Below are 10,233 nucleotides of genomic sequence, written 5' to 3'. Positions count from 1 at the left end.
TTGGCAATGTGAATCTTGACTTGGTGACCGCTCCTGACGACCTGGGTAAATCGTCCTCGAGGGATCCCTCAAACTTGGAATCTCATGGAGACCACACTTCGGGAATGGAGCAGATGGACCCACCTTAGACCTGAGAGGCAGCGAGCAGATTCTATACACCAAGTTTTTTTTAAAGGTGAGAGTTTTTAGAAAATCCTCGTAGGCTCTGAGTGTGTATTCCTATGTGAGGGGGCACCTTGGAGGCGTAAACAGGGCCGAGTCAGGATCTGAGTGTGTACTCCTGTGTGGGGGTGTAAACAGGGCCCAGTCAGGAGGCTCTGAGTATAAATGTATGAGTTGCATTATCCTAGGAACTAACCATGAGATAGAAATGTGAAAATATTCCTGCAGGTAAAAATATTGTTGAAAAACTAATTGATTAGGTATGTTTGGGAATAGCATTGTGTGACTGTTAAATAAAAAAAAATAAAAGATTGTTGAAAAACTAATTGATTAGGTATGTTTGGGAAATGAGTCTTAATCTGACGTTTGGATAGTAACATATAGAAATATGCTTACTCAGATTATTGAAATTTGGATAATAAACGGGATGATATTTTAGAAAGCAGCGGAAGGTCTATAGTTCCTGGGAGGCTTGATTTTGCCGTGGTCTCTGAAAGGTTAGAGAACAGTTGAGGATCCTATGGTCATTGTCTGGGAAACAAAATGTTATTTTTTTATTCTGCTGGGAGTATGTTTGGAGAGCTGCTTCTTAGCTATGGAGAGTCCTTGAAAAAGCAAATGTAATGGTTTTCGCAAGAGCTGAGAATTTTCTTATTTTTATATGGATTCTGTGAATATATGAACATATGATGAATTGTATGTGTGTTTAATGATTACTAGAGATTTGATAAAGTAAAACTGGGAATATAATTAGATACAATTTAAACAACCCATATGTAGACAAACCTAGGTTTTAAGTTGGTATCTTTAATGGATAATTTGATAAAGATGAGGTTTAAGCATTATTAAACAGTCTGGGCAGTTGTCTCAGAAACTGATGGGAGTGTGTCCACTTACGGTAAGTTACCCTAAGGATGGAACTATAAAACGCTTATTGGATTTTCTCAGTCCGGGTACTACATTTGAAATAAAACTGCCCTTAAGGCCTGTGGGGGTCTTCCCAGTATGAGAGGAGTTGCTAGATTTATTGAATAAACCTTTTTTCCATCAAGTTTGAGTGAACCAAAGTGTCTGACTAACTGTTGATGTTGAAGGAGCGTCCCGTCCACAATATTACACGTCACAGTGGCAGAATCACCTGAAAGACACACATCGCCATCTGCTGACTGGAGTTGGTATCGCAGTTGAGAAAATAACTTTCAGACAAAAAGCTAAAACAGTTATTTGAAGAACCATTTTTCCTATATGTTATTTGAAGAACCCCTTATCATGGTTCCTCAAAGAACCTTTGGGGTTCATTTTTAACTCCCTGTCCACCTTCCCTCCATTATAAAAACATATTATAATAATATTGACAATATTGACTTAAATAATTAATTGTTTATTTAGTGGCAGACAAATGTGAATTAATATTAAAAATAACAGAATTTTTGAAACAGATGTTTTATATTCATCATATGTTTGTAAGTTACTTTCATCAGAATGGTTCAGCAGGTTGCAATTATCTGTTCTATGTCAAAACTAAGTTGTGACTGCAGAGGGGTCAAAGTGTCATCATTTAAACATATCTTTTGCTCCACTGTGTCTGTGTAATAGTCATCCCTACTTTTCCCATCGGGGAGAGGAAAGTGTCTGGAATCATTCTATGCTCCCTCTAAGGTGTTGTCATCTTAACCTATAGCAAATTCTCCTCTCAGTGAGCTTGTCCAGGAGTTCTTGTATTTAAATTGGTTGTATCTAAATAACAATTTGAAGAACCTTTGAAATGGAGGATTGGTTTATGGTTTGAGTTTGAAGAAAGATTTTATCATGGTTGAACAATGAATTTGGGATGCTTTTTATCCTGTCCATCTTTTAAAGGATCCCATTTGCCATAATGTTATTGACAATTTTGATTAAATAACTGTTTAATTGTTGCAGTCAAAATGCTATTCATATTTGGAAAGCTCTCAGAGAATTCATTAAAATAAAAAGACAGTGAATTAAAAATGAATCATAGGTAAACTAATAAATTGTAGACTTGATAACTAAATACAGACTTTTCAGCTTTGTGTGTATATCATATTTAGTTATGTTAGGAAGTTTGACAATAATGACCGGCCCTGGTAACTTCACCCAACTTATCTTATCCCCAGAACACAGTAACTTAATAACATAAGTGTTTTTCTGACATTTTTGGGAAATTTAAGGGAAAATAAAAAATACAGCCCAAGCAGAGCCCCAAGTCCCATGGAGACGTCCTCGAGGGCGTGGATGTTCTCCCCATCAAAGGCCAGCGGGATTTCATTCTCATGGTGAAATGGATTTCCACCGATGTGCAGTAAAGGAGTGAAGAGCGGTGAAATCTGTGTCAACAAAAGTAAGAAAAGATTAATACACATACAATTAACAAAGACCATAACAAATGTTCAGCTGTAGTTTTATATAAGCATGCACACCTATGTTTATGAAGAAACAGATGAATGGTGCATAAGCATACCATGTCACGGACATAAAGGCCACTCGGGTCCTCTTTGAAGAGGTAGGGCAAGAGCAGAATCGCTGCTGTGGTCTCCAGTCCTAGTAAAGCATTGATCTTACTACACTTGCTAATTTTATTACAAAATACATTAGAGAAAGGGAAGGAATAAGAGCAAATCCCTCTTCTGTATTTTCCTTCAGGGACTGTCAAAATAGCAGGATGATGTCCTCACCCCTGCCTCGCCTCTCTACCTCTGCTAGTCATTGAATTCTCTTTTTGTCTATATCCATTCCATGGACTTGATTAATTTCTGAGAAGTTCTGAAAAGATAATTAAGATAATTAACGCGGACATGTAACGTTTCCAAAATGGGATAGTATTGTCCATGTAACGTTTCCAAAATGGGATAGTATTGTCCATGTAACGTTTCCAAAATGGGATAGTATTGTACATGTAACGTTTCCAAAATGGGATAGTATTGTCCATGTAACGTTATGCCCCCTTGTGAGTTAATAGTGTTGCTGGCTGTAGCAGGCTATATAAAGAGAAAGACCTCCATTGACGATTCAGTTCGTTGTACATCTCGTCTGGACAGGTCACCGTCCTTAGTTAGTTAGTTAACGTTTGCTAGTTCATTATCACAAAACTGAGAACTGCTCTAGATTGGAAACTTACGTTAATGAGTGTAAAGCCATGTTGGCTTTATGGAAACGATATACAATATATGGGAACGAATATAGTTGAGGGAAATAATCCAAACCTTGTTGTGCCTAGTTAGGACATAACGTTATCTAGCTAGATAACGGTACTGTACTGTAGCTCATACAACGCCGACGGTCAAACCCGGCTTTCTAATATTTACGGTAATTAACTACCCTACGGTTCTTAGGGGATCAGAGAACAACTCCAGTTGAACCCTTCATTTTTGGAGTTGTAATCGGATCTATTTACTCTCAGATTCAAAACATGATGATTAGCATCAACAAACTGATGTTGAACTGGGCAGTCAGCTGCGGCTGCTCCAATACAGTATGAGGTGAGACGGTGAACTGATGTTGAATCATAATAATTAAGTTAATTAAAATTAATTAGTGAAACTGTTAAAAAAATAGTGTATGGCATGTTAAATATATTAGGCTATTATTATCATATAGAAACATCAACATACATTATTGTTTCATTCAATTTCACATTATACGCATATTTAATTTTTTCAAGTTCAGAAGTCAGAACCCATCACCTGCTATGTAAAAGAGACAGAAGAATGCACAATGGTCCATGCTATCTGGGATCCTTGGGACATCCCTACCCTAAACCCTACCTTAACCATTGTAAATGTCAACTTCAACGGGCTAGTGACGTCCCAAGGATCTATCTCTACCTGAAAATACATGATCTAAGTGATTAATAGTTGGTATTCAGCAGTCATAAAGCCTTATTTCCTTTAATGAACTACTAAAATAGTGATTTTGTCAGACAGCAGCTCTACACTTTATTGACTGACTGATCCATTCATCCTTCCATCCCTCCTCAGCCTTCCTCTCCTCTGAAGACCCAGTGAGGGTGGAGCTCAGTCAGAGAGCTGTTGAGGGACTGGTTAGGAAGAACACTTCTACAGCCAGAGAGGTGAGAGGTCAAAGATGGTAAATATTTATGTCCCCTTAATGGTTCATCACGTAAGCAAAAGGTAATATGTTCCATCATCCATGTTTATTTACATTAGTACAAATTGTCCACTGATATTGGTGTAATTTCTCACCCCTTTTGGCTGTATGAAAGTCAATTTCCCCTCAGACACAAACATTTGTTCTTTGATATTATGAAGGTAATTTGTGAAGAATTTACTTTTCCCCACATCTCTTTACATTGCTTATGCATATTTGGTGGCTTGACTGCGTCAAAGGCCCATCCTGTTAGATCTGAACCTTATGGAGCGATCGGATGACAGATCACATTCAGGTGCCAGGTGTAACTGAGGCCATAAATGCTCCATATCCATTACTTTGAGAGTTTTATATAATATTACTAAATATATTTATTTCTGTGTTGCAGGGGCAGTCAAGAAATGGAACGGCAAGGCCACAGAACATGACATAAGCAGAGCTGTGGGAGACCACCTCAAGCCCCTGGTAGAGCCGGGGGTGGTGTTCACCACTCCACCACGCCTTCAGCAGGCTGGAAAAGTGGGATTGATCTGTTTGATCCATTTGTCTGTTTCAGTTTTCAGTAGTTTGATCCTTTGATGTATTGTTCATTTAAACATTTTTCATTTTCAACAAATGCACTGGGTTGGTTGAAAAGTGATACTAAACTTACATACCATGCACTGAATTGATACTGTTTTTCATACGTAGATGGACCATGCGCTATAATGACAAGGTAGAAGATAAATTCAGTCCAAAGATGGACCAAAATATGCCTTTGCACAAACAGAAACTTAACTAAAAGACTGAGCATTTTAAGGAAATGTCATTGATTCAAATATTAACAATTGGATGCAACATCCAATACAAATTATAAACTTGTTTTACTCCATTGTTTGTTGTTATGTTCTCCATCAAGAAACCCCCAAAAACTAAATGTTACATGAATTGGAAAAAATATCAAAAGCAAATGTGATTGGTGAGGCATGGAATAATAAAACATATCTTTGTCAGGCTGAATGTTTGAAATATGAGGTGATTTGAGTCATGCTTCTTCAGTAGTGGAATAAAGACAATTAGCATTTGAATGTTGTCAATAAATACTGGAGTGATGTTAGATTGTTAATAACATTGATTATAGGTGTATAAGCTGCAAACGTTGAAATTAAGTTTGAAAAAATACCTGAAAATATATATTTTATAAACAATACAAAACATACAAACATTAAATCACATCTTTTTGTTAAATCACATAAATAGAACTCATTCAATTCAGAGCCTGGATTCTTCCCCAGAGGCTAATATCCATATCATGCTGAAATCAATTTATCAAATTGAACAGGGGGCAAACGTTTAGGGTTCTACATTGTGAAATTCATTCAAATACTCCTACTACAATGTTACAACATTCTACATTGTGACATCATTAGAATATTCCTACTACAATGTTACAACATTCTACATTGTGACATCATTAGAATACTCCTACTACAATGTTACAACATTCTACATTGTGACATCATTAGAAATACTCCTATGTTACAACATTCTGATTTTGACAATGTTATCACTACATTGTTACAACATTGTGATATCATTAGAATACTCCTACTACTGGTGTGATTTCAGGCTGCTTGACTGAGTAAAACTCTTCCCACATTGATTACAGCTATGGGATTTCTCTCCTGTGTGTATTCTCTGGTGTATCTTCAGATAGACAGATGTAGCAAAACTCTTCCCACATTGAGTACAGCTATATGGTTTCTCTCCTGTGTGTGTTATCTGGTGTGATATCAGGCCGCTTGACTGAGTAAAACTCTTCCCACATTGATCACAGCCATAAGGTTTCTCTCCAGTGTGTATTCGCTGGTGTGATTTCAAGTTGCTTGGCTTAGTAAAACTCTTCCCACATTGATCACAGCCAAAAGGTTTCTCTCCAGTGTGAATTCTCTGATGTATTTTAAGGTCTACTGAAGAGGTGAATCTCTTCCCACAGTCAGAGCAGAAGTGAAGATTCTCTCCAGTGTGTATTCTCAGGTGTAGTTTAAGTGAATCTGATTTTAAGTAACTCTTCCCACAGTCAAAACAGTGGTGAGGTTTCTCTCCTGTGTGTACTCGCTGGTGTATTCTCAGGTGTAGTTTAAGTGAATCTGATCTTGAGTAACTCTTCCCACATACAGAGCAGTGGTGAGATTTATTCCCTGTGGGTCTCTTCAGGTGTTTCTTGAGGTGTTCTGATCTGGAGAGACTCTTCTCTGCCTTGTCAGCATCATGATGTTGTTCTCCTGTGTGAACAACAAAGTCAGACAGATGGTTAAAGGCTCAAAACAGCAGAAATCCACTGTTTATTTGAGTTAAAAGGTGATGCCCAGAGCGTACCCATGAAGTTGTACAACAATTGACGTCTGTTAAATTATTTGACAAATGTCTTAAAACAGTCATGTGAGCAACAATTTTGTATTGTTTTCACATTAGTAGTAACATCGATGATTGGAGGCTAGAAACAAGTTATTAAAGTTGCTGAAACTCTATGCAATGTGTATATTTTAATTTGAGGAAATCTAGTTATGGATTAGTATATCTGCTAATGAGGAAACCAGCTAGTTATGGATGTAGTATATCTCCTCCCTGAGGAAACTGCTAGTTATGGATGTAGTATATCTGGTAATGAGGAAAACTGTTCTAGTTATGGATGTAGTATATCTGGTAATGAGGAAACTGCTAGTTATGGATGTAGTATATCTCCAATGTAATGAATGAAACTCTAGTTACTAGTTATGTAACAGAAATGTTAGTAGTATATCTCTGAGGAAAAGTTATGGAAACCACTAGTTATGGATGTAGTATATCTTATGGAAACCACTAGTTATGGAGTATATCTGAAACCAATGAGGAAAACTAGTTATGGATGTAGTATATCTGGTAATGAGGAATGTAGTATATCTGGTAATGAGAAACGCTAGTTATGGATGTAGTATATCTGGTAATGAGGAAACCACTAGTTATGGATGTAGTATATCTGGTAATGAGGAAACCACTAGTTATGGATGTAGTATATCTGGTAATGAGGAAACCACTAGTTATGGAAATATCTGGTAATGAGGAAACCACTAGTTAGTTATCTGGTAATGAAACCACTAGTTATGGATGTAGTATATCTGGTAATGAGGAAACCACTAGTTATGGATGTAGTATATCTGGTAATGAGGAAACCACTAGTTATGGATGTAGTATATCTGGTAATGAGGAAACCACTAGTTATGGATGTAGTATATCTGGTAATGAGGAAACCACTAGTTATGGATGTAGTATATCTGGTAATGAGGAAACCACTAGTTATGGATGTAGTATATCTGGTAATGAGGAAACCACTAGTTATGGATGTAGTATATCTGGTAATGAGGAAACCACTAGTTATGGATGTAATAAATCAGTTATGGATGTAGTAATAAGGAAACCACTAGTTATGGATGTAGTATATCTGGTTGAGGAAAACTGTTATGGATAGAAACCACTAGTTATGGGTAATAGGAAACCACTAGTTATGGATATATCTGTAATGTAGTTATGGATGTAGTATATCTGTAAGGAAACCACTAGTTATGGATGTAGTATATCTGGTAATGAGGAAACCACTAGTTATGGATGTAGTATATCTGGTAATGAGGAAACCACTAGTTATGGATGTAGTATATCTGGTAATGAGGAAACCACTAGTTATGGATGTAGTATATCTGGTAATGAGGAAACCACTAGTTATGGATGTAGTATATCTGGTTGGAAACCACTAGTTTAGCAAAAAATGGTGAGCCAAGATTTTAGTTTTTCACAATGTATTCTGAATATTACAGCTCACTATCATTGCAGATCAGGAGAGCTACTGAAGGAAACTCACATTAAGCTCTGTGTCTATTCACTAATTCACCACTGTGGGGGAAAACTCAGGGGAGTTCTCATAGGCTGACAGCAAAAATAGCCTCCATTTACAGGTTGAATATGAGTGCATTTCACACTACTTTTGGATTATAATTGTAAAGCTCGCTTGAATCTCCTGCTTAGTGTAATGTTTGTGGAAGTCTCAAATCAACTGCTTCATACTTACAAAACACTTTAACCAGTAAAATACTCTTTAGCTAGCTTTCCATCAGCCTGACAATGAGGGTTTGTAAACCAAGTGTTTGCCAAATTGAAGAACTTCACCTAACAATAACATTTAGACAACTACTGTTTGTGACCCATAACTTCACCTAACAACAAATAGACCTACTGTAGGACCCACTAATAATAACACCAATAGACCTACTAGTTAGGACCAGATAAATTTAAAAAAACATGAAATTAGACCCATAACAATCATAACCAAATAGACATCCCTTCAACTAACATTGAAGTGACATAATCTCACCTAACATCAACATAGACCTACTGTAGGACCCATAACTTCACCTAACATCAACATAGACCTACTGTAGGACCCATAACTTCACCTAACATCAACATAGACCTACTGTAGGACCCATAACTTCACTAACAACAACAGACCTACTGTAAGACTCATAACTTCACCTAACAATAACATACACCTACTGTAGGACCCATAACTTCACCTCTTGAATTGAACAGGGCAGTCCATAATCGCAGACAAAATAAATGAAGGACCTGGAGAGATTCTGCATGGAGGAACGGTCTAAGATCCCACCCAATATGTTCTCTAATCTCATAAAACATTTCAGTGTCGTTATCCTCCTGAGGGGAACTAAATCTCTTTCTCTGAGCAATTGTATCAGTATAAAACAACATAATTTCCCTTTATTTGTTGGTGTAACAATACATCATGTAGATGTATATAATGAACAGACTAGGTCTATACTGCTCCTACATGGTGTAACAATACATCATGTAGATGTATATAATGAACAGACTAGGTCTATACTGCTCCCTGGTAACATTGGGTTTGAAGATGTCAGTGTAACAATACATCATGTAGATGTATAGGTGGACATTGAACAGACTAGGTCTATACTGCTCCTACATGGTGTAACAATACATCATGTAGATGTATATAATGAACAGACTAGGTCTATACTGCTCCTACATGGTGTAACAATACATCATGTAGATGTATATAATGAACAGACTAGGTCTATACTGCTCCTACATGGTGTAACAATACATCATGTAGATGTATATAATGAACAGACTAGGTCTATACTGCTCTACACTACATGGTGTAACAATACATCATGTGAACAGATGTATATAATGAACAGACTAGGTCTATACTGCTCCTACATGGTGTAACAATACATCATGTAGATGTATATAATGAACAGACTAGGTCTATACTGCTCCTACATGGTGTAACAATACATCATAGATGTATATAATGAACAGACTAGGTCTATACTGCTCCTACATGGTGTAACAATACATCATGTAGATGTATATAATGAACAGACTAGGTCTATACTGCTCCTACATGGTGTAACAATACATCATGTAGATGTATATAATGAACAGACTAGGTCTATACTGCTCCTACATGGTGTAACAATACATCATGTAGATGTATATAATGAACAGACTAGGTCTATACTGCTCCTACATGGTGTAACAATACATCATGTAGATGTATATAATGAACAGACTAGGTCTATACTGCTCCTACATGGTGTAACAATACATCATGTAGATGTATATAATGAACACTACCTGCTCCCTGCATGGTGTAACAATACATCATGTCGTTCAAAAGTTTGGGGTCATTTAGAGATATGTCCTTGTTTTTTGAAAGAAAATCAACAATTGTTTTTAATCATTTATAAAAACCTGTTTTTGCTTTGTCATTATGGGGTATTGTGATGTCATTATGAGGGGAAAAAATACATTTAATCCATTTTAGAATAAGGATGTAACGTAACAAAATGTGTAAACAGTGAAGGCAGGTCTGAATACTTTCCAAATGCA

The 10,233-nt window shown here is 36.7% G+C and overlaps 1 protein-coding gene and 1 long non-coding RNA gene across 2 annotated transcripts in view; one reads left to right on the top strand and one right to left on the bottom strand.

Moving 5' to 3' along the window:
• The first annotated feature begins 2,271 nt into the window (after positions 1-2,271).
• Positions 2,272-5,354, top strand: LOC115119939 (uncharacterized). Its single transcript, XR_010458890.1, has 3 exons — positions 2,272-2,521; positions 4,158-4,249; positions 4,676-5,354. It is a non-coding gene; the product is annotated as an uncharacterized LOC115119939 (long non-coding RNA).
• Positions 5,355-5,855: 501 nt separating this feature from the next.
• LOC135560318 (zinc finger protein 625-like) overlaps positions 5,856-10,233 on the bottom strand; it is an 80,653-nt gene continuing 76,275 nt past the window's right edge. Inside the window, exon 3 of the mRNA XM_065002175.1 lies at positions 5,856-6,551. Coding sequence (XP_064858247.1) covers positions 5,878-6,551 — 674 coding nt within the window. The 3' untranslated portion in view covers positions 5,856-5,877. The remainder of the gene's footprint in view (positions 6,552-10,233) is intronic.

The sequence above is a fragment of the Oncorhynchus nerka genome, linkage group LG15 (assembly GCF_034236695.1).
Source record: "Oncorhynchus nerka isolate Pitt River linkage group LG15, Oner_Uvic_2.0, whole genome shotgun sequence".
Taxonomy (NCBI): Eukaryota; Metazoa; Chordata; class Actinopteri; order Salmoniformes; family Salmonidae; genus Oncorhynchus; species Oncorhynchus nerka.
This window is presented reverse-complemented; position numbering and strand designations above follow the sequence as displayed.